Source organism: Rhodnius prolixus, unplaced genomic scaffold (assembly GCF_049639745.1).
Source record: "Rhodnius prolixus isolate KJV_2025 unplaced genomic scaffold, Rpr scaffold_1, whole genome shotgun sequence".
Lineage (NCBI taxonomy): Eukaryota > Metazoa > Arthropoda > Insecta > Hemiptera > Reduviidae > Rhodnius > Rhodnius prolixus.
Genome location: NW_027411581.1, coordinates 35969632 through 35995498, shown reverse-complemented (window position 1 = coordinate 35995498; position 25867 = coordinate 35969632). Strand labels below are relative to the sequence as shown.

The 25867-nt window shown below is 36.3% G+C and overlaps 1 protein-coding gene and 1 long non-coding RNA gene across 11 annotated transcripts in view; both read left to right on the top strand.

Annotated features, from left to right (window-relative positions):
* Positions 1-25867, top strand: part of LOC141448125 (dynein axonemal heavy chain 10-like) — a 269181-nt gene that overhangs the window by 119145 nt on the left and 124169 nt on the right. For all 10 annotated transcript variants that reach the window (XM_074116245.1, XM_074116251.1, XM_074116250.1 and 7 more), the window contains 11 exons: positions 89-171; positions 2734-2887; positions 7637-7798; positions 8520-8763; positions 11170-11321; positions 13734-13921; positions 15454-15643; positions 18348-18581; positions 19294-19526; positions 21305-21401; positions 23514-23674. In XM_074116245.1, coding sequence (XP_073972346.1) covers positions 89-171; positions 2734-2887; positions 7637-7798; positions 8520-8763; positions 11170-11321; positions 13734-13921; positions 15454-15643; positions 18348-18581; positions 19294-19526; positions 21305-21401; positions 23514-23674 — 1898 coding nt within the window. The remainder of the gene's footprint in view (positions 1-88; positions 172-2733; positions 2888-7636; positions 7799-8519; positions 8764-11169; positions 11322-13733; positions 13922-15453; positions 15644-18347; positions 18582-19293; positions 19527-21304; positions 21402-23513; positions 23675-25867) is intronic.
* Positions 2900-6086, top strand: LOC141448312 (uncharacterized). Its single transcript, XR_012454950.1, has 2 exons — positions 2900-3439; positions 5368-6086. It is a non-coding gene; the product is annotated as an uncharacterized lncRNA (long non-coding RNA).

Here is a 25867-nt window from a genome sequence, read left to right as displayed (position 1 = left end):
TCTGCAAACAAATAGATACAAGCAAAGTAGACCTATATATTTTTTCTTTAGTTTTAAAGGTTAATTTATTATCATATTGTTATTACAGAACGTGACTTCTTTAAAGAAATTATGCGATATAATGACCAGCTTGTGGGATAGAGCAGTCACGTCTGCTAGATTCCGAACCTAGTGAGTATTGTATAACCATTTATTTTATATTTATTTATAATATATTAAGGTTTACGATTAGCATTGCAATCGAATCATATTTTTTAAAAAAAGTGTGTACAGTATAACCGTGAACGATCCTACTAAATATAGTGAGCATATGTGTGACTACTACAAAAAGTAAAAAGAATTTATGGATTTATACAATAATCTTGCCAACCTTTTTTTTTTTTATTTTTATTTTATATATATATATATTTTATGAGCAGTGTTTAATGAGATATTTGTTAAAACTATCCTATTATTAGGGAAATTTTTGGCCGTAATTTTGAAGTACAAAAACATCTGTGTCTAGCCTTTTTACCTTAAATTGTAATTTATTTAGTTGTCTATCATATTTTACTCTTAAAAACAATTTGGGCTCAGTTTATGACGTCTTTGAACTTGCTTAGACAATTATATCTTTGTCTAGTAAGCTCGTATGATTCGGATTTTCCGCGTTGAAAGTTTTTCACAGGGGAACTTTGAGGTCTTCTATACACTCAGTAAAAAAAGTCATCCACATACATCCATAAGAGAATTTTTCGAAGTATTTAAAATCGTGTTAATTGTGGTACATCAACAATAAAGTATGTGTTATTTAAAACACAAATTAATTTAGTTTGTTCATACATATGTATATACGTGAAATATTAATAGAAACTAACTGAAAAAAATAATTCATAATTAACAAAAATAAACCAGAATATCTAAACTAAAAAAGTCTGCTTACAGTTGAATAAATCGAAATAATGATGGAAGATTGTCTCAGATTTATCTGTTTTATAGTGTTAGTATTTTGTATGAAACTTCCCCATTTATTGTATGTGCTATTTTTAAATTAAAATCTTACAAAAGGAAAGTGTCTAATGAAATCCGCAAACTTATTGTAAATTTAAGATATACGGGACATACTTATAGAAGAATAGGAGAAATGGTCAACTTGGGGTTCTCTAGTGTACGATCTATTGTAAAAAGATTTCAAGAGGTGGGTTCTGTGAAAAATCGGTACTGTTCTGGTCGTTTGACTTGAGTCAAATCATGTACGGGCACTGGTGAGGTCTGTTGAACTAGAACCCCAAACCAGTGCCTTGCTGGTATGATCCGTAGTGGCTATAATATTAATGTTACCCTCCAGACCATTAGGAACTGTCTAAATAAACGGGGATATCATGGGCGAGTTCCAAGGAAGAAGCCCTATATTAGTAAATAAAATCAGCGCCTTCGTTTGGAATTTGCCAAAGAGCACGCTAATTCTCATTTTTGTAACGCGTAATTTTCTCAGACGAAACTGAAATGGCCACGCCAGTAATTAAAATAAATAAATGTGGACAATATCAGATGAAAAATATTGTTTGCAGAGATTTTTTTTGCTCTCAATTTTGAGGCTATCACTGAAGTTTATCACTAAGGCTGGAAACATAGTGGAGCGGCGAGCAAAGCGGCGATGATAGCGAAGAGCGAAGTGGCGAAATCAAACACAAGTTAACATATGGGACCGCGCATAGTGGCGAGCAAAGCGAAGATAGAGCAACTCTATCTATTTCTAGTTTTTGTTTTTGCCGCTTTGCTCTTCGCTATCATCGCCGCTTTGCGCGCCGCTCCACTGTTTCCAGCCTAACGTACTGAAATTGATTATCTCTTTTTTGTTATTAAATGGAAAATAAACTTCATAATAATTTCTATAAAAATACATTTCCTTTATTTTTGAAAACCAATATTTAGATTTGTTCATGAAATAACTTACACACTACATATAAATTATAATTTTGTTATACAGGGTGACCAGAGTTATATGCTCCACGCACTTTATTTTTTAACGGCGGGAAATTTCGAAAAAATAAAAAACACGTATTTAATCATTTTTAGTCTAGTTTATTTTCAGTGATTGACCCATTTTTTAGAACCCCCTATATCTCGAGATACAGCATCCAACTTCGATTTATTCAAATGGAACGTTATAAACAATCACTGAAAATAAACTAGACTAAAAATTTCCCGCCGTTAAAAAAAAAGTGGGTGGAGCATATAACTCTGGTCACCCTGAGTTATGATACCATATATGAAGTTTAATAGCTTTAAAGTCATTAGTAATTAAATTTAAGATAAGCTAAAACTTATCGAAATTATATAGATATAATATGGAATTAAAATAAGTAAATACATTAAACTCAAAGTAAGACATTTGTGCAAGCAATTATTTTATTGAAAACCCAACCAACTATTGTCAGTTTCAATGATCTTGTAAATATGCTTGATTAGGCTGCTTCAGTGTACCTAGCTTTATAATGCTTACATAATGTCAATATTTCACTTTGTACAACTACTCATTCAACTATTTTGTTTGTATCTAATATAGAGCTTAGTTAATTAAAATTTTGACGTATTAAACCGAAATAAATTGTGATAATAATGGATAAATAGGTTTCAAACATTTGACAAAATCCATATCTTAAGGAGCGAGAGAAAGTAAACATTTTAAGGTGAAGCAAATGTTCCAAATCTCATGTTTTGTTGTTTCATACCAGATATTTTATTTTCTAGCTTCATCCAAAATGCTTATGAAGTACTAAAAGCCAAGGTAGTACGTCTAGTAAATGAATTTGAACGTGATTGTTTGGAATGCGAGCGCAGGTACTATTTGGAAGGCCCCTTAAGTGAACAAATGGATTGGAATGAGGTTATGGAACTTCAGGAGGTAAGTAGTTAATTTTTCTTATGCACTCAGCATGTAAAGTACTGATAGTTTTTCTCTTAAGTTGCAAAGGTGTATATCTCTAGATTATTGAATTTGAAGAAATACGGTTAAATGTAAAGAATGGCTTTTCAAGTTTTATAAATTTCGCAAAAGTTGATAATAATCACTCGCATTCAGAAAAATGATCAAAATTAAATGCATGCAATTAAACTAACAAAAACTCCTTAACAAAAACTTACGGTTTAAAAAGTTAAGTATAAGGGTTGATTACACGCCAAAAGTTACACTAATCAGCAAGTACCCAACATTTTGTAAGAGGGGCACAGGGGCACTGGATTGAGTAGCACCGCGAGAGGGTCGAGGAGTAGGGCGCAGTTGGAGTGGGGGCCAAGTCGGCACGGCACATACAGCGAGAAGTCAGTTCTGCCCAGAGCCAGGGCGAGGTTGTATTGCTAGACTGACTGCTACGAGCCCTTTTGCTACATCGGACGCCCTAAACCGGAAGGTGACCCAGACGCGCTGGACGAACAGGCATCCCGTTTGGAGAGCAAGGCGAATAATCACTTTTCCTTTTATTGTTTGATTTATTTTATGTTTACCCTAATTACAGACCATTCAGCGTTGAGATGGATGCTGCACTTAAGAGACCCTTCCGCTCGGTTGACACGGTGGTCCTTGAGGCTGGCGGAGTTTACGTACGAAGTAGTGCATCGGCCGGGAACGAAGCATAGCAACGCCGATGCGCTCAGTCGGGCGACCAGAGTCGTAAACGTCATCCCCGGGGAACCAGAAAACGAGTGGAGGCGGGCGCAGGAGCGCGACCGGTGGTGTCAAGTAATGTCATCTCAAGCTGCAGTGGAAAAAGCAGAGACCTCTACTTGAGAACTCGGGAGGGGAACCAGTCTAGGTGGAGAGTCCTAGTACCCGTTGAAAAAAGGGACAAGGTGATGACCCTATGTCACAGTACACCATGGTCAGGCCACCCAGGGGTGAAGCGTACCAGCCAGCGCATACGGGCGACCTTCTATTGGCCTCAGATGCAAGACCAGATCAAAGACTTCGTGCGCGCCTGCCAAGTGTGCCAGGAGAAGAGGACACCTGCGGGATTGCAGGTCCCTTTAGCCGAAGTGGCCGAAGTATCACGGCCTTTCGAACAAGTGTCCTTGGACATTGTAGGACCGCTGCCCACCACCAAAGCCGGGAACCGGTACGTGCTGACAATGATTGACTGGTTTTCCCGCTATGCGGAAGCGGTGCCAATGAAGGAACAGACCGCAGAAGCGTGCGCACGTGCCTTCGTGGAGCAGCTAGTGCTCCGTCACGGGGCTCCGGACAGGGTCCTTACAGACCAAGGGAGGAACTTCACGTCCGAAATGTTTAAGATAATCTGTCAGAACCTAGGAATTAAAAAGTTACAAACGACGGCATACCACCCCCAAGGGAACGGAATGGTGGAGCGTCTGCACCGAACCTTGGTCCATTCCCTGGCCTGTATTGTGCGCAGGGACGGAAGAGACTGGGATCGTTGGATTCCGTATACCCTGCTCGCCTACAGGAGCACGCCCCATTCTTCTACCGGGTACACCCCTACTTCCTAGTGCACGGTAGGGAGCCCCAATTGCCCCTAGGGTGCCGGTTTCGGGCGGAAGACCCCGATGGAGGTCGGGAGGAGTTTGCACGAAGATTAGAACAGAAGATTAGTGAGGCGTATAGCCAGGCTAGGGAGAAAAATACACATACGCGGGAGGCCCGGGCGAAAACCTATGGTAAGGGCAAGAAACAACGAAGTTTTAAATTGGGAGAGAAGGTTTATTTGCATGAACCGACAGTACCCCCCGGACATGCGCGGAAGTTTAGAAGACCGTGGACAGGGCCCCATACCGTTATAGCTCAAACTTCCCCAGTGGATTATGGCATTGCTCTAACTTCGGGCGGAAATAGCGTGGTACACATAAACCGGCTGAAGCCTGCCTTTGAAAAAGTGGCCCCAGGAACCCGGGACCAGGGCGCAAATCGAGGGGAAATAGAGAGAGATAGAGGGAACAGCGGATCAGAGGAATCAAGCCTCAGCGAGGATGAGCAAGTGGGGGCGGGGGAAAATGATACTACAACTGAATCGGAGCAGGAATCCGAACCGTCACAGGGGAGCGGCGACGAGCTCAGCGATAGTAGTTGGACCCCCCAGGAAGGGGACTGGGATCAAACAGAGGCCAGCCGCGTACCCCACGGGTCCTACGAATTGAGAAGGCAGACCCGAAACAGGGGAACCAGGGGAACGCCGGAGGGACCGGACTCCATGTTACAAACCACCCCAGTGCGTCCGCTTGGCCCCGGTGTTAACGTCCGCCCGAGACGCAGGAGGGGTCGGCCTGGGACGGCCGAGTCGTCATGAGAGTGGTGGTGGTAAGGAAAATCTGGGGTATAGGGTAATGTGTTAACCTGTATGTCATAGATTAACTATTCCGGTGACCCTTTCCCAGATTGGTTCAAAACCTGACAGGCCTAGGAAAAACGGACCGACGGAGAAGGCAGAGAGACGGCAGTAGTCAGTCGACGCTTAAGAAGCAACCCTTAAAAAGGCCCGCTCCGCCAGGGGCAGTGTCGGTCAAGGCAAAGACCGCGTTGAGTAACTTGCAGACAAAGGAGTAGTGAAGACATCCGATAGTGAGAAGAGACCTAAAATACCGAACCTAAAGTAATGTGAGAGGAAGCACGGAAGCAGCGGGGAAGCCACGACCCAGAGTGACCGCAGCCGCTGAAAGAACCCATAGGCGCAGAAGAAGAGGTACGGGCAGCCAGGAGCTGCTGCTAGAGTACAGAGTGTGAGAAAAGTGGAGCTCCTCAGAACCCCACTTTTTTTTTGTGGGGGATATGTGTAAGAGGGGCACAGGGGCACTGGATTGAGTAGCACCGCGAGAGGGTCGAGGAGTAGGGCGCAGTTGGAGTGGGGGCCGAGTCGGCACGGCACATACAGCGAGAAGTCAGTTCTGCCCAGAGCCAGGGCGAGGTTGTATTGCTAGACTGACTGCTACGAGCCCTTTTGCTACATCGGACGCCCTAAACCGGAAGGTGACCCAGACGCGCTGGACGAACAGGCATCCCGTTTGGAGAGCAAGGCGAATAATCACTTCCTTTTATTGTTTGATTTATTTTATGTTTACCCTAACTTCTCAATAAACAAGGTTATTTCTGTTGGTTACTTAATTGTGTTATTCCCCGGCCATCCCCATTCTTACAATTTTATTAATACTTCATTGAGATCATTTAAGAAATTTTAATAACTTTTCATTAATATTTTTTAGAATTTATTAGATGTCACAGACCCTTATGCTGGCCATTTTCATCTACAAAATGTTTGTTCAAGTAGCATACCATTTAACTTAGATTGACTGTTATTTCTAATAATCTATAATAATCAAACTATTAATAACAGATTAAAAAAAAAGTTATTAAAAATAAAAAAAAATTATGTAAACAACGTCTACACGCCTAAACGCGCGAACCGATTTTCATGAATGAGCTGTGATTCGATTCAGAAAATTATATATAGATGAGCCTTTGGGGGTTCTCGTCGCTGGGAGAGGAATTAGCCCCTTGTATATGAGCCCCCTACACAATTATTATTGTTAATAACTCTGTAAATTTTAGCCCGATTATGATAAAATTTGGCAGGATGAAGGGGTTAAAGCTTCCCGACGTGACATGCTCTTACACCTATTAAGGGAAAGTATTGCAGTCGTTTCAAATCATCAACGCGTGAACTGATTTTCATGAATGGAGTGTCATTCGAATCCAAATTCATTGCAGAAATGGCTTTTAAGGATTTTGAGGCTTTATTTGCTTAAGTTTGCCTCACGTAAATAAAGCCCCCTCTTAAACTATTATTAATAGTAACTAATAGGGAAGGGATTCGCTATGAGGTTAGCATACTGGACTCCCACGCGGAGGTCCCGGGTTCGAATCCAGCAGCTAGCCCTTAGATTTTCTCTTCCTTGGAGCTTCTTACAGCTCACTGTCCGGTGATGGACAGTGTTGTCTGTAACGAGAGAACACTGTCCGGAGGCCGGCAGTGCACTGGAAAAAGCTCCGGGCGCTAATAACCTCAGCTGTTGATGCGCAAAAAAAAAAATAAAAATAGTAACACTGTAAATCTTCACCCAATGTTGATAAAATTTTGTAAGAAGAACAATTTAGATGGCGTGACATTTAAGTCCTTCCTGCTCACACACCTCCTAAGGGAATTGAAAATTGCCGTATTTGCAGTTTATATTCTCTATGTAGATGAGAGTTCATTGAGAGAGGAGTCACCAGTGCCACAAACCCTATCTTGGGAAGTTCTTCATTCAGAACTATTTCACCTCAGTGGGAACAGCCAAATTTGCACTATTAGACTTGGCCTGGTTTGCTTGAGCCAAGTTAGATTTAGGCCTTATATTATACATTGTATTGTATATTGTATACAGGCCTTAGTTATGAATAAATTGCCAGAACTGTAAAAATTGACTACCCGCAGGAATCACAAGAGTGACTTTATTTATTAACTTGAATGTGTTCATTAGCGTGGTTGCATTGTTCAGCGTGAATGTTTGTCAGTCTGAAAGTATTTATTTACGAAGTTTGCGATAGGGTGCGTTGAATTTACACCTTAAGTATTGCTTCTCAGTCACTCTCATATAAGGTTATGAACATGTGGCGTTATATATTTTATGTTATTTTAAAATAATTTTGGTAAAATAAAATTTGTTTCAGAAATTTCTTAAGCAGTTCATTGATATTAAATTGGCTAAACGTGCGATAGACTACACTAACGAGGTGTTCCAACTTCCCAAACTCGAATATACCACGTTAGAAGTAGCATGTGAAGAATGCTCGAATATTCCGCGTCTGTCGGAAATTAAACTCAAACTGCGTGTAAGTAGCCTTTAATTTTTTTTTTCTCTCTTATCTTGATAAATAGCTAGATATTTCTGTCTTTCCACATCGTGCATCCTAGACATTATAACTTCTTCACACTTAATGGGCTACTACAAGAAAGCCAATTCTGTAAGTGGTAATAAATTTTTGGAAAATTTGTTTTGAGCACTTTAAGAAATGTTGAAATGTTGCAAATCGAGCTTTGTAATAAGAGAAAGCCCTGTTAGTGTTCTAACAACATTTTATTTTTCTAATTTTAAATAAAACCTACCTTTCTCCATCTGTGAGCTTATGTTTGTGGTGTTAATTTTTCTTTGAAACTTTTCGCTGCGATTTTTAAGACCTAGTGAAAGTATGCTTTATTTATTTTAATAAATTGTGATAAACCTTGAAAGAGATTTGAGTGGGTGTTTGAAGTGAAAACATTTTTGAAGATTATTCTTCAATTCATTTTCTTTAATTCTTCATCACATCTTCATCTTCAAGTTTATAGGCTTACTTAGTCTTAAACAACTTGCAACACGAGTTTTTTTGTAGATAATTTTCTGCCTGAAGTTTTACTTTTATTTGTTTTAGTTTTTCCCCCTGCTCCAGTTTTCACCAAAGTAAGAGTTAAGATGTACATTTTTGGCGAATACTCTCCAAACCCTTTGAACATCTTGACAATATATTGTGTTAGCGGGAGTATATAACATATACAAATTGATTTTATTTCCAGGAATTTTTTAGAAATTATGGAGAATGCGTATGGAAAAAGATCGACATTGCGGAGGCCGAAAATGAGTTAACTGAAATTGAAGAAGCTATTAGTAGGTTGCCAGAATCTTTAAAACAACGCCAAGTGTGTACAAAAATTACTAAAACGGTACAAAATTGTGATCAATTACTTCAGCTAATTTTAAATTATCTACGTCGCCCATCTGTGAGAGAAAGACACTGGGAGCGAATTTTTGCAGTGTCAGGTAAGATGGTCTAGTCAGATTCAGTAATAATAATATTAATAATAAAAACTTTTTTTTTCTTTTTTTTTTAAATTGATTTAGTAATTTACAATCTGTATAAATATATACAATAAGTAAATAGGATGTAAAAAAGATGAACTGGTGCGGGAAGAGCAGGAGGAGAGAAGCTACCCAACGGTATCACTCTCTATAGGAGAGAGAGGGATGTGAAGAGAATTTGAGTGGGAGAGAGGAGAGGTAGGAGAGTAATGGCGTTTAGTTCTTCAGACAGTAAGGAAGTCGCGGGGCCACTGGCGATTCAGTCGTCGAGGAGTATTGTTAGGGATGTCAAAGGAGGCGAGAGTGTACAAGAGGATTTGAGCAAGTAGAGAGAGTAGTATGGAATTTTTGATATTTCGTCTTGGCGTGTTGTTCTATGAAGGGAATGTTGAGGTCGGTGTGAAGGGTGAGGTTAGTCATGCAGAAAGGTGCGTCAGCTATCTGTCGGAGGAGTTTTGATTGAAATGTTTGTACAGTCCGTACGTTTGTTGGTTTGGCTGAACCCCACAGCTCTAGTCTGTAAGTCCACATAGGTTTGAGGATAGTATTGTATAGTAATCGTTTGAGTTCAACGGGTAATTTGGAGCGTCGACCAAGTAGTCTGTAGAGCAGTTTAGCACGTTTCGTCATTGCTTGTCTTTTAAGTCTAGTGAGTGGGTTCCACGTGTGTCTTTTGTCTATGTAGAGCCCAAGGTATCGCACCAGATCAGTAGAAGGAAGAGGATTGAAGAGGTCAGGTGGACAGGAGCCCCGCCGGAGAGTAAACGTGGCATGCTGGCATTTCTATGGGTTCATTTTAATCATCCACTTCTTTGCCCAGGATTCTATTTTATGTAAGTGTGTCTGTAACTTGTATGAAGCTGATGTAGGATGTTTACTTGAAGCTAATATGGCTGTGTCGTCTGCATATGTACAGAGTAGTGTAGAGGGTTGTACAGGTGTCTGATGTGTATACTGTGTAGAGAACGGGGCAATAATAAAAACATAAGAGGGTGAAATGCAACTCACGCACATTGTGCCGCGGCCTACCGGCTAAAACCTAAAACAACTCCCTACTTCCAGGCCTAGTTTGGATTTCAGCATTACATCAGGCTAGGCTTCAATCCTGCCTCTGCTCAGGGGACCCTGCTCATACTGTATTCCATGTCTCTTTTTTTAGAGACGAGTACATCTCTTGCAAAACTAGCCCCTAACAACCAATTAGTCCTGCAAGAGAACATCTCCTCCACCAGCATCTCAGGAGTTCATCGCCCGCCCGATTATCTGCTCCAAATCTCTTCTGAGGCGACCCCACCTTTCACACACAAAAAAGGTGTGGTAGGCATCACACTCCTGGACAATATAAGCAATCCTCTTGAGCCTCCTTACCCATCCTATTGTGGTATGCTCTAACAAAGGCATTGAACGAGCAGCAATGAACGCCGCGACATCTGCATAGCCCACTAACACAGTCTCCTCAGACATATTTTGTCTGAGTAGATTGTCGTAGGCTACGTTCCATAAATTCATCTTCGTAATGACATCCTTCATTCTATTTAACTCCTTGTCCACTCTTACCAAGGCATCCTCTATATCTCGCTCTTCGAGAGAACCAATCAAACCGCCTGCAAGTACCCGCGAGATTGCCGGGGATTCACGCTTCTCTTCAGTCACGCTGCTTGACGTCTTCTCTGACAGTGTATTTGATACCTCTTCTTGCTTCGGCTTATCCGTCCTCTCCATCACACTCCTAAACACAGGCGAAGCGGAAGGCGGCGTTCTCTTTATTCTCAAGCTCCGCTGAAAGGACTAGAATCAACTCCGAAGAATATTAACTACCCACTTCTGACCACGACTAAGTAGTTGGTTGTAAACCCATTCTTGAAATTTCTCATAACTCTAACTGTTTACTGTTGACAGTATCAGTTATTCTCAAGCTCATTCGCTGACGAGAATTTTCTTTTAAACATTAGACATTTTTGACCTCGCACTAGCTCCTTGATCAGTTATAACCAATTGTTCGTCAGAAGGCAAGCCAGCTCAAAGAGCTCTGGCGCCGTTGGCTAGCATGCTCGCTATCATTTTTAGCAGAGGCTTCAAGCAATTGGCGGCCGCTACAGCATATATTGATAAATTTAGAAACTTTTTCTCCTAAAATAGAAGATATTTACTTTTTGTTACGCCTACAGAAATATATATTTCTCTAGGCATAAAAAAAAAGTAAATATATATATGTGTAGTGTGTGAAGTTGGGATGTTGTGTAAAGCTTATAGTGTTAGTAGGATGGGAAGCAGTAGGATGCTGATAAAGGAGCTAGTTTATTTTTTAAGGATTATGGTTACATCATTACTGTAATTGTAATTTTCATTATTATTAATATTTTTTAGCACAAAGGAAGTCAGACGAAAATATTCTTCAATTAAAGTTGATCGAACTGTATAAAATGAGATTATATTATTTAACCACTGATATACAAAAGATAGTGGAAGAAGCTGAATTGGAATATAGTTTGCAGAAGTTTATGATTCAATGTACCGAAGTAAGTTTCTTTAAGTTAAAAATAGATTAGCGTTGGGGGAGTTTGTTGTTTCATACCTGTTCAAGTGGTATTTTCAAGTTTTAAACGGGTTCTTTAAACGGGTAGCGCCACAGTTGAGTTGAGTTTAGTACTTCTCCTTAATAGGTATAAGAGCAGAAAGTCGCTTTAATGTTACGTAGGGGAGCCCTAACCCTTTCATCCTACTAAATTTTATCAAAATCGGGTGTAAGATTTACAGAGTTATTAGTAATAATAATTTTTGAGGTGCCTCACATACAAGGAGCTTACTCCTCTCTCATTCGATGCACAGCGACTTTGATCCCCAAAACGCACATCTACATGAAATTCAGAATCGAATGATACCTCATTCATGAAAATGGCCTCTAGCACCTTTATTTTTGAATATATCGAACTGCAGTTTCCGGTTTCTTTCATAACTTTTTATACTTAAAACTATGTATGAAAATGGGGGGAGGGGTCATCTGCGAACCCTTACATTTCGACGCACGTCTGCCGCGTATGCGGGCAGGAATCTAAAATCAGGTCACATATGCTGAAACTAGAGGTGACAGGCAACAAATTTTTACACTACCATTTTTTGCTCAACCGTTTAAGCATGAAATACATTTGAGCCATCTTAAAATGAACACTGTATATGTCAATATATATACATATCTCCTTAACAAAAACTTACAGTTTAAAATGTTAAGTATAAGGGTTGATTAAACGCCAAAAGGTACACAAATCAGCGAGTATCCAACATTTCATTAATACTTCATTAATAGTCAAGTAATTCTACTGCATTAATTTTCATTAATAAGTTATTTTTTAGAATTTATTAGATGTCACAGACCCTTATGCTGGCCATTTTCGCCTACAAAATATATGTTCAAGTAGCACTGTAGATTGACTGTAATATGTAGTTAATTATAATAATCAAACTATTAATTACAGGTTAAAAAGAAAAACGTTATAAAAATTATAAAAAAATTATGAGGCTAAAAAATTCAAAACATTTTTTATAAAAAACTTACATTAATGATTTTGTTTATTTTATTTATTTATTTTAATTTTTACGGTACAGCTAAAAAATCCAACCTCAATAGACTACAAACACTGCAATCCAAAATTCTCCGCCGCATACTAGACGCTCCATTCTATGTAAGCAACCACACTATACATACAGATCTCCAAATTCCACTTATCTCCGAACTTGCCAAAATTCGATACAAAAATTTTCACCAAAAACTCTCACTGCATCCCAACCCTTTAGCTGCAAACCTGTCTACAACTACGCTACCCTCCAATCCTCGAAGACGGCTGAGGCGCCGTTGGCCCCGTGACCAACTGGGTGACTAACGGCGGCCATCAATGGTTGACCGCCATTCACGTCTGCCACGCTATCCACATATATTCATCGCATTTACCTATTGTACCTGTAGGTACAGGTGTAAATTTCATTAAAAGGATAATAAAAAAAAAAAAAAATTTAAATAAAAATCGTCGGTTTAAGTTTATTCTTCGATTAAAGTAATTGTTATTTTATGTAGTAATCAAACGTTTATAGTAATAGGTAATAATTATCTGGCTTTATCGCAAATAATATAGTTTTCTTCAATTACATTCTCAATCTAGGTATTCATCCCACAACATTTTTTGAAAAAGCCGTTTTTGCTCATTTTTGGCAACTTTTTTCTCGAAACCTATTAGATCTGGGTTGTTGCAAAAAAATTACAGTTATAAAGGAGGGTTTGCCCTATAATTTAAAAAAAATTTGGGAATTTTATCTTTTATAGAAAAAGAGAAAACAATTGTCAAAGTTGGGTGTTTTTCAACGTTACGCTTTTTCGTGCAGTTTTTGATGATCAACCCTTATACAACTGTCCTATCGGACAGTTTTAATATTGGGCGAGTGTTGGTCTAGTGGCCATGAGCGTGGTTTTGTAAGTAAGATCCCCAGTTCGAATCCGCGTATTACTATTTTTTATTTGTAAGGGAAAATTGTTTATATATATTTAAACTATCCGGTAAGACAGTTGTATAAGGGTTGATAATCAAAAACTGTACGAAAATAGTAACGTTGAAAAACACCTAACTTTAACCATTTTTTTTTCTTTTTCTGTAAAAGATAAAATTCCCAAATTTTCTTTAAATTATAGGGCAAATCCTCCTTTATGACTGTAATTTTTTGTAACAACACAGGTCTTATAGATTTATAAAAAAATTATTAAGCCAAACCATTTACTTATATATCAGGACCAATTAAAATGCCAATCCAAGATGTCCCACTTATTTCCCTCTACCTTTGCCTCTGTTTATTGGGCATTTCGAGATTTTGGTTTGAATTTTGGTCTGAAATCTTTAGTACAAAGTTTAAATTTCCAATTTTTCAATATAAGTTTTACTTTTCAGTTCTGGTCCAACTACCTGTTCGATACAACAGATCACTATGTGGAAGTCGTTAATGAGGGCCCACATGGTGACGGAAATGTTAGAGGTAAAAGAAAGATTAAAAGAGGTAAAACGATATCAAATTTCGAGCCAATAAAAATAGCCCTTGACGATTATTTGACGACCTTGCAAGTTAAACAGACTTTTCAGTGAGTGAAAACTATAACCAGTTTTTTAATACTTCCTTACCTTATCTGACGCTACTATGAACGTTAAAAGAGTAAAAGATTTCTTGTAATCCACGTTTTGGCACAGATGTCATTAGTCCAGTTGGCTTTTTAAGATGTGAAAGTGTGTTCCAAGTTTTATTCTTTATGTGAATATTATACATTAGTAAGCTTATTGTTATATTTGGTCTATTGTTTGTTTGTGTGTTAATTTTTTTACATTATTGTGGTGTAATGGGATGTTGAATGATGTGTTATGATTGAAGTTACACTATTGAATCTGTGAAGAAATGCATTCTACACATAATGCTCTAATATAAGTATTGGATGTAAGTTAAGTTTAGATTATTCCGTCGGGTTTGGCCAGCCAGATTTCTCCGTGACTTAGGAGAACTGTTGTAACAATCTCTAGATGATGCATTTTATCAGAGAAACAAGAATGGTCCCTCAGGAATAAAGGGATATGATGTTGATGGATATAGATTTTTGGATATGATGTTGCTAATTTAATTGAAAAATAGAAAATAATTTTTTTTTTTAATTTATTTATCGAAAAACTTACAACTGCAAAATTAGCATCCAGTAAATGTGATGAAGATGAGCGTAAGTGTGTAGCAGTTGTCCACTAACAACCCTCTAGATATTGTCAAGCTATGTGGAATGAGAGATATGCAGGTGAAAGATAGTGAGTGAGATAAGGAATAGAGAACAACTTGAGCTGAGCGAGATGAGAGGAATTGGCTAAGTAATAGCGCTGAGTGGGAGTAGTGACTGAATGAGAAGAGAGAGAGATATTTACAAATTTACTAAGAAAAAATGATAAATCAATTTTAGAGTAGATCCAAGAGTAGGTCTCAGTAATGAAGTGGGCAAAGCAGTAAAAGTGAAATTTTTTGAACCGAATGTGATGAGGTCGCGTACAAAAGGAACATTGAAATCTTTTGAGATCATGGTCTGGTTAGAAACGTAAAATGGTGATTCTGCAAAGAATTTTGGATTGGTGTGTTTGTAGTTGGTTATAATTAGAACGCTTGGTAGAGCCCCACACTTCTATTTCGTAAGTCCATAAAGGTTACAGAATGTGTTGTAGATGAACACTTTATTGTATAGAGTAGGATGGGAACGCTTGTCGAATAATTTTGAGAGCAGTTTGTAACGTCGCTTTAGTTTCCTGTCTCTTAAGTTTAGTATGTACATTCCAAGTGAGTCTTTTGCCAAAAAAAACATCAAACAACCGATTACTGCTGTCAAATTAAACAATGTACATCCTACTCGCTGTTATTGATGTAAACATTACTTATCTCCAACTCAAATGGATGCCAGACACCAGGAAGAAAATGCTACTTTACATAACAGTTTCTCGAACTGAAATTTTCGAGTTTAAAAAGCTAATTTTTCTTATAATACTCTTGCTTAGATATATTAATCAAATTTTAAGTTTGAAGAAAAGTTGAATTAGAATTAAAATTAATTCTGTTTAAGAATGCGTGAATTTAATAGATTTTTTTATTTAGGTGTGCTGTGATACATTGTACATCTATTATTAGATGGAAAGATGAGCTGTCCCGTTGTGTGGATGTTATAAATGAATTAGAGAAAACACAGAATTCATTGATAATTTTAGAACAAATCCTTTGCCGCAATGTGTTTAACAAAACGAAAGCAATACAGCTATTTATGGAAGTAGATGCTGGATTTCATAAGGTAACAGCACACTGTTGATGAAATTTTTAAGAACAATTTTAAATAAATAATAATAATAATAGTATTTGTTCCAAAAATTAAAAAGAAAATTAAATTCGAAGTAGGATTACTTTCACAAAAAAATAAAAAAAAAATTCTTAAAACAGCTCAAGGATGCAAATAAAATACAAGATTAAAAATAAAATAATAATAATTATTTTTGCCATCTAGGCCACTCTTGGGGCATATGTCTCTCCCAGTTTATTCCAATTCTTCGTATCGTTGCCATAAGCAGCCTAGAAAGTGATTGAAATCGTAAAGCCAATCCTTTCTGCTTTCTTGTGTGTACAGGATACAATAAATTATGAATGCACGAGTATCTTATAATAAATGACCTGACAAATGCTTAGTTGTCTGGAGGCCTGAAAAAATCGTATATTGTTGTCAGCCGCTCGATCGTTCCCTAGGTCAAAAGATGCAATTAGGTCTATGCATATTGACACTATCATCATTGACTGGTACACCAAACCTTGCAGATCTGACAGATACTTACACTACCATTCCAAAAAACATTTTCACCAAAAACTGAACTTTGCTATCTCTCTCTACAAAAAAGTTATCCCAATCAGCGATGATAAATTCAAAGAAAGGAACAAAAAGAAAATCACAAATATCTTAACCAGCAATGGTTATCCCAAAAGCATTATCTATAGTCTCCCTAAATTAATAAATAGAAGACCGAACGCTAACTTACAAACAACACTTCCCTCAGACTGTCAAGAACCTCCTGCGAAACATTACATTGCTTTCCCTTACATTAACACCTAGTCGGAGAAAATTAACTAAACTACTTCACAGATACAACATAATCCCCGCATGGAAATCGGGGAACACCATTAAACAATTTTTCACCAAAACAAAGAGCAAAATTCAAACAGACAAACTATCCAACATAATTTACAAAATAAATTGCCAGGACTGTGACAGTTGCTATATAGGCCAGACAAGTCAGTATCTTAAGGCGAGGTTATACCAGCATCAGTATGACTGCAAGACAAAAAAAGACGACAATTCCACCGCGCTACTTAGACACCACATGGGCAACAAACACAACTTTGACTTTCAGAATGTGACAGTACTCGATAGGGAAAAAAAACAGTATAAGCGAAATTTTCTTGAAATGTGCCACATAGTAAAACAGAACGCAGTTAACTTTAGGACAGACACGTCAAATGTAGCCAACTGCTACAATTTTATCATTAAAAAATAAATAGATATCCAAATTTTGTACATAATTATTGCTGTTTTTTTTTTAAATTTACTTCAAATCTTTTGGTTATTTGTTATTTAGTTCATTAGGGATATTTGGTTTCTCCTGTGTTTTGTGTTTAACGATTTTTGTTGTTTAAAGAAATTTCCCAATATTTATTGTATTTACTCTTCTGTTGTAATTAGTCTATTGTATCTGTCCAATTGTAATTATCAAAATTCCCGTGTAAGTCCCGCTATATCTGTATATATATACCTGCTTCTCCCTTTCTGGCTCTTAGTTTCTGTAACTCAACCAACCCGCATAGCCACGTAAGTTTCAATAATTATAAAAAATTTAGTGTATTTTACTGTTTATTTTTATATTACTGATTTTTACTGGTTTTTCTATGTTACTGACTCTGTAAATTGTTTTGTATTTGTAATATCCAGGCCCTGAAGAGGACAATATATTTGTCGAAACGTTGGCAAAGAGACGAGTTGTTTTATTTGACCGATTCCTCGCAAATCATACATCCTAAGTCTATGCATATTGTTAGGCTTAGTGCAGCAGGAGTCACGAATTTTATGATAATTGGGCTGGTAGCTGGCGAGTAGTGAATGCGCCGGCATTCGCTCGGTCAACACAAGAGTGTTTGTAATTAACCTTCAACCCAACAAGTCATTATTTGAGGATAGAACTTTTCTGTTTCTGTCTTCGCTTGATAAAAATATACATGTATATATTTTTAGAGTAATGTAACTGTCATGGATCTTTCTTGCCCAAATTTATTTTGATTTTCACTATTTTTTCTGATGTTTTCTATAAATTCTTGTTATGTTTTGTTAGGCATAGACAATTTAGAAACCAACCACATTTCCAGCTAGTATCTAGTATCTTCCTTTGAATGTATAACTTAGGCGCTTCTATATTTTTTAAATCCTTAATTGTTGGCGCCACTCAAACTGAAATTGTTCCAGCGTGTAGTGTGCCATTTTCATTACTAATTTCTTGCTTTATTAAAATTTTCTGTCTTAAATTTTTGTTTAACTGCATGTTTTAACTTTACTAATTTTCTGTTTTTTCAATGTGCTTCTGATTTTCAATTGTATCTGTGAGCTGAAACAAATATTTATCAAATTCTCTAATTTGTTTAGTAGATGTTTTGTTCTAATCTGGGGGTAACGAAAATGATCAAAAATTTTAATTTTGACAGACTTAAGATTTCTGCTTTGTTTTGAATTCTCTTCAGTTTGGTTCCATTTGTTGCCATCTTCTTTAATGTTGTTTAACGTTCTCGCTTGACTTCTTTAGCGTTGTCAGTTCTTTTACTTGATTCAAGGATTTAGAGTATCAGTTGACTGGTCATTTGATTTGACTTCGTACAACTTACGTAGAGTTAATCAAAGTAATGGTTGTTTTGCAGCCAGTTAACTAAATTTACTGCCAATTAATGTTGATTTATTTTCTTTGCAGTTAATAGAAGATATTTGTAGAAATCCTATTGTCTTTAAACAATGTAAAAAGTTAAGGAAAAGTTCGGTTTTAACCTATATGCAAAATAAGATCAAAAATAGCATGGAAATAGTTTATGAGAATTTACAAAATAAGAGGATGGTATTTCCCAGATATTACTTTGTCAGCGACGAGGAGCTGCTAGACATTCTGAGCGCAGAATACCCATCCAATATCGAAGCTTATATTTCAAAAGTAAATTATTATTAATTAATTAATTTATTTATTTATTGCACCCTGTAAAAATAAATGCATACATAGTTGAACGCAAATAAAGATTTAATTATACATTATTTGATCTCCTCTTTTATGCGAAGTCCTTCATTGATCAAGGATAAACCTGGCCCCAACAACCTCTATATTTACATTTGCAGCTTGAACTGGAGCAGAAGCAGCTGGCTTGTTTTATTCCGATTCCTTTGAATAAAATCTGCAATCATGAGAGTTTGAACATGAAGCAAATTTAGCTGAGTTGCATTGTTGAGATTCATCTGAACGGTTACTTAGAAAATAATGGCTTAGAAAAAAATAAAAAATCAATTTTATTAAAACCAGAATATCAAAATGAAAAGCCCTAGCCCACCGTAGCCAAAATTCCAATTAATTTACCATATATTGGCAAAGACGCGTCAATCGTGTCATAAAAAAAATATTGTATTCTCCTCATCTTGTCTTAGAAGTGATACTTTTTCTGTGTTTATTATTATTATTGTTATTGATGATTAATTAACCAGCCGTATTACCAGCGGTTAAACTGCCTTTAAACTTAAGTTCTAAATTTTTGCGAGTTAAGGATTTATTCCATGAATTGGTGGAAAGAAATTGTCAATTAAATCTAAATATCATAAAAAGAGAAAGCAATGTAAAGTTTAACCACGGATTTTTGTTTTGTTTTTTGTTTATGTAGATCTTCATCAACATAGACGGGTTCGTCACTGGAGAGGATTCTGAGGGGCAAAAGATTATTATGGGAATGATTTCTTCTGAACAGGAGATACTCTACTTTGGCAGTACTGTTGACTTGAAAGACTCTACGGAAGAATTGATGGCGAAGTCTCTTAGGTTAATGAAATGTGGCTTGAAAACCCAAATTATGCAGTGCACTTATGATCTGACTAATGAGGATTCACCTGACTGCGAGTAAGTACAAATCCAATATAATAGCTTGTAAAGAAAAAGACTTTGCATCATGAAAAAAGAAAATATGCTCCATAATAAAACAAAAACCACACCCACCAATAATAATACGTCTATCAATAAATAGTATGTAACACCAATATTGTATTATTGTATCCGGATACCAGCAGAGTTGTAGAGTCTCCGAGCACAAAGCACAGGTTTAAACAAATACTATTTTCCCAATAAATTATCTCGTTGAAATAATAGTAACTAAAAGACAAAAGTCAAATATATGAAACAGAAACATCCAACCTGTGGCGTTGGCGAATAAAATGCATCCAATTCACATTCTCTATGGTTGTATTTGGATGAAAAAATATTTCATGGATAATTCATAAAATATGGAGTGGTTTGAATTGTACTTGTAATGCAGTTTGATATTTGCAATGAATCAGTAGGAATATTCTTCTCTTTCATCTATGTATTTAAAAAAAACATCACTACAGCCTTAGCAAAAATATGCAAATTGGGTAGCCAATCTGTTACACTAAATTACTTAAGGGCCGGTCTAAAAGGTTGCCGCTGCTAGGGTTCATAGGTAATGGGCATGTTTTCGATTTGTACCTTTGCTTGGAGTTAAAAATCTCCGGAAGTATTTTCTTATATTCACTTAAACCAGCTAATCAAAATATCTCAAAGAAGGTTAAATGTTCAAAGAAAACGAAAACGAACTAGTTTACGGAAATAGAAATAATAATGGTTAAGCGTTACGCCATTGATTTTCAGGGAAATGCGAATCTGCAAATTTTATTTCTAACTTAATCGTCAGTTTTCAAAATACCATGAAAAATTTAACATTTAACAAATTAAAATTTAACAACCAAAGAAAAACGCAAACTAATTGAGGCCCCTTTTTAATTTTAATCAAAAAAGAAATGTGGAAATAAATAATTAAAAAACATTAATAAAGAACTTGTAAACTTCTAAATTAAAACCTAAACACTTATAATTCTTTATGTTCTTCCGAAATTAAGCAGTAATTTGGGTCCCTGAATTTCCAATCTATATTTTATTCACTTTCCAATCTATATTGAGTCAAAATGAGCTTACTTTTCAAATAAAAGGAAAGACGCACTTATCTTGGAGCTTTGGTAAACTCACTGCAAAGCGCCTGGACGCTCAGCCTCTCTCGCTCTTAGTTCTTCTTCACTCTTCCCAAATCCTATTCCTGAAGGTAATTTGTCGGGAGCACACCCTCCAGTGAAGTTAAGAAGTGAAAGTGAGTAATAGAATTAACTCCAGATGAATCCGGTTAGCCGTAAATAGAGAAAAAGAACTTTTTCAATATTGTGGCCCTCACCTGTTCAGAGCTTACTGCGTGAGTCAAATTGTTTTTTTACAACGCTAATCATAACGAGCAGCATACCTTTTTAAATATCAATTCATTTTACAAAAATATCGTATATTTTATTTCCTTTTTCTTAGTTTTTTTTTGGTCCTATAATTCCGTTAAATAAAATAATCGTTTATGTTAAGCGCTGTAACAAGTCATGCAATCATGCTTCCACTGCTAATAATCCCAAAATGTTATGTTACAAAAAAAAATATTATTGTCTCGTTTCCTATAGTAACTATAGAGTTCACACCATCTGCTTGTAACAAGATAAAATAAGTTTTTACCAATAACCTGCAGTGTAAAATAAGCTAATTCTAGTATTTGTTACTTATTCAGTCTGACTTCTAAATGTTTAGAAAAATAAAACACCTAGAAAAACTAATTCCGATATTTTTACTAACAGCGTTACTTGGATGCGAAATAACCTAGGAGTTGCCGGTCTGACAGCGCATTTCGTGAGGTGGACTCAAGATGTTGAAGATTCTTTCAAAAAGCAATTAGTAATTTCTTTTTTATTATTGAATAATGATAAAATTATTTTTTAACTTGCAACACATTTGGTGTAGTGTATAAAGGCAAATCAGTCAAAATTTCTTTGAATTAAAAACTGTGTCTGCGTTGCCGTCATCCGACCTAAATAATACCTGTAACACCAATAATACCAGTACCGAGATACCCTCAGATATCACTCACAACAATATTTTTTTCTCAATCCAGTAAAATTGAAAAAATGTATAGTATTAAAAACAGAAAGTAACACCTCTTACTTCTAGCGGCGTAGAAGGTCGAATGCAGATCAGTTAACAAAATAAACTATTAATAGCGATAATTTTTAATTACTTTTAACTAAACATAATGCATTAAAAAGTTATTGAGATTTATCACTAGCATGAATTTCCGTTAATTAATTAATTTATTTTTTGAGTCAAAATATTCAGTACAATGCAGTTCACAGAGTTATATTTACATTGTTGATTTAGCCATTTTGTTTCGTTTATAGACTTTTCATTGTCGAGAATATCCTTTCAACGTGTACAGATTCGTTATTCTATAATTTATCATGATCGGTTTTACTATGCTATATACAGGGTAACCAGTAAGTATTGTCCATAGGCCTACTGTGTGTAGTACATCTAAAGTGGAGTTCAATGACGTATTGGCTAACTTCATATTTTCCACTGTTCTTGAGTGACGTCACTTTTAATTTTTTTTCTTAAATCATTACTTTTTTCCAATAAAAATGTTATTTCTCAGAAAGTTTTAGTCCGAATTCGATTCTGATGAGACGGTTAGAAAGACAGATAAATTTTCTAAAAATTGATACCATTTCGAAGCATAAGTTATTCTCCAAACAGCCTCAATCTTCCTCCGGATGCTGGAAAAATAAAAGTAATCGAAATTTTTAAGAAAACTCATTAGGCTTTTATGTGATCATTATTCTACCTAGGTGCTGGCACTTTTTATAAAAGTTTCCTTGTTTAATAGGCTTTCAAACGGCCTTTTACTTGAGCTTATACTTTTATAGTACTTGAGCTCCTAAAAAAAAACAAGTAATTTTACTAATACATAATAAATGAATTTTTATTTTTTTTAGAAGCACAAGTACTATAAAAATATGGGGAAATATATATATATATATATATATATATATATATATATATATATATATATATAATGTTCCATTTGAAAAAAAAGTTGGATGCTGTATCTCGGAATATTAGGGTTCAAAAAAATGGGTCAGTCACTGAAAATAAACTAGACTAAAAATGATTAAATACGTGTTTTCTATTTTTTCGAAATTTCCCGCTGTTTAAAAAAAAAAGTTGGCGGAGCATATAACTCTGGTCACCCTGTATTATTATATTGTAACGAAGTTGACCTGGGCAAAGAAGAAAGGCCTAGATTGTTCTAGGGGTTGAGTCGCAGTTAAAGGGAAGCAGACACAGCTGGAGAAGTCAGTTTTGAGTTAGTCTTAGAGAGACAGTTTTGAGTGAGTCTTTCAGTTAGTTTGGAGAGACACTTTGGAAGTGATAGTTTTTGAGAGAGTCAGTGTTGCGGAGTGCTTCGGAGTTAGCTAGTTAGGCGGTTAGTCAGTTAGTGAGTAGAGCTGTGTTAGTGCAGCTGAGACTAGTGCAATTCGGTGCAGTGCGGACCAGTGGTCAGTCGTGGAACAGTTTTGTGGCGTTACGTAGTGAGTAAGTAACAGTAAACTGTTGTGACTGTTGTAAATGGTAACTGTAATGAATAGCGTTAGTTGCTAGTAAATGTTAATGTGAATAATGTTAATGAGTTAATAAATCAGGTTATTGTTTACAAATTTAGCGAGTTTTATTGTTTATCAAACCCACATAAATTAAATTAACTAGTGGCAGGCATTAGTTGTGTTACTAAAGTTTTTAAACAAAAGGACAAAAAAACTTTACAATATATATACAATGCAGTAAATTGTATTGTGCGAATGTCTTGGATTTTTTTTATTAAATAACCGGGATCATTCCTTTAAAACGGACACTGTCAAATGGAGGCTATGTAAGGGTTGTTATAACTAAGTGCATTATGTATTGACCATTATTTTATTCAACATACCATACAAGTATTCTTTAATTTTCCAGGATTTAACAAGATTGCGTTCTAAAGTCCGCCGACAGTTTGATTCAATACAAAACCTACTCCGTTCTGATGCGATCAGCCAAACTGACAGAGATAAATTTGTCTTGTACTATTTATTCTTTTCTCAAATTCGAGAAGTATTTGAGAGCCTCTTGCAAGAAAAGTAATTGGATTTATTTATTAAAAGTATAATTTTATTAGAAATAAAAATAGAATTAAGAATATTCTTGTTAAGGTACTTTGATGAGAACTTTGTCCTTAAACTGCCAAAGAATGTAGCTGAAACGATTATCGGGAGTGGAGTATCCCAAAAGACAGCTCACCTTTGATGCTAATGTGTCTTAATCATCAACAGATGTATAAGTGCTGTAACCAACCAAATTTGGCTTTTATAATACTTGTGATAAGTCCCTAATTGGACAAACCCAATATGAAATAGATGCGCTTTCATTGATTTTGGTGGACCCAATATTTCCACTTCCTCAACACTTTTACGAACTAGAAACTATTAAGCATTTTTATTAAAGAATATTTATCACTACCATTTAGGGACGACTAACGTACCTGAAGAATGGAGAGACTGCTGGGCGAATGACGACCATGGACAATGGTCTGCAAAATTGATTGTTGACCCGGTGACCTGGGCAGATAGGAAACCTAGGAAGATGGATCATTTCCTCACACAAGTCCTTACGATTATTTAGCGGATTCCCTTAATAAAATCGGGCAAAGACCATCTGGGCATGCATTTACGGGGACTCGGACTCTGATGACACCAGAAACTTGCTGGAAGTGACCGATCCGGTAACTCCAGAAAGTATCGTCGGACGGATGCGGGAAGACAAGGAAGCTTGGGCGAAGGTCTCTTCCATTGTAAAAAAGATATTAATAAGGAAAAGAAAGGTTGTGGAATAATTACAGGTTCGGCGGAAGAGTGAACAAGAAGGGAAGCCATCCCAATGTAATGCTATTTAGCGGACCCAGGTTGGACATTTTTAAGCCTGAAAGGAAGGGGTATTTTGGTGGGTTGAGCACCACCACTCATGACAGATCACAGAAAAGTTTCTTTGGCTTTTTTCCCCCTCACAAAAAAAAGTACCTGATTAGTCATTTAGGTTAATCTATTGATTGCATTATGGCTGCGCTACAGAAGCTGTTCTACTACTCCTACTCGTAGAGGGGGACACTTAGCACATGGCTGGGCTCAGTTCTATAATAGAAGTAAAAACCAATAAACTCATATCTAAAGCTTCAGTTATTTGCATCTCCAAGGTAAACGGCGACGAGAATTGTTTTTTTCGTTAAACCTTCAAATACAGCTGTAGTAAGTTCGATAATCCATATGAAAGTTATGTGTTTGGGACTTGGTGGCACTGATAAATTTACGCAACAGGTCTTCAAAAAGAGAGGGCTTAAAATACGTGTACATCCCTGACGGTTGCCGTTGCTTGTCTATACACTCATATGTGCTGCACATTCTGAATACGTTCCTCTTTTACTTTAAATAAGCTACCAACTGCTAAATCAAAAACTATGTCCACTCCTTTATCCAATGCTTTCAACCATCTTTACTTTATATCAAAAGCTACTCAATTCTCCTACGAAACAGAATGTAACTTCTTTTCTTTGTCTAAAACGTTTTCAAAATTTATCACAAATTGAAGATCAGATCCTGGTTAGCTCTTTGAAATCCATATCTACTTTCGTTTAGGATCTCTCCCACCACACTTCTTATTCTCCTATTTGTTTTCCAAGATTCTGGTGTAAGCTGTTCCGGGTAAAGGTAATAGAGATCTCCTTAACAAAAACACAGTTTAAAAAGTTGAGTTCAAGGGTTGATTAAACGACAATAATTTCATTATAACTTGATATTGAGTAGCGAAGGGACTTCATCTACCATTGGAGATTGTTTAAAAGATGCTTAGAGTTGCTGTCTCCAAAGAACTCCACAAAAAAAAAATTCTTGGGAAAACGTTTCGAATAAAAGTGTAAGGTATTTATACCTTTTTGGTGGTAGTAAAAAATAGCAATTCTGTGTAAGAAATTAAACCGCAATGCAGTGCTTTCTCTTAAGAAAGTAATAAACATTAAATGGCGATTACAGTACTTCTTTCTTAAAGGGCGAAGAGAACTCAAACCGCGATTAAGGCAAGATTGCAATACTTCCTGTAAAACTTAATCAAAATCGGCTTTGCAAGATTGCAAAAAATTAATTTATTAATTTTTCAAATACAGTTGGGTAAAGCATAAATTATTACAAATTACATATGAAATCAATATCACAAAAAACTGAGAAAAACACTTAAGTACTAAATTACAAATACTGATAAAACATATGTTTAAATTATGACATTGA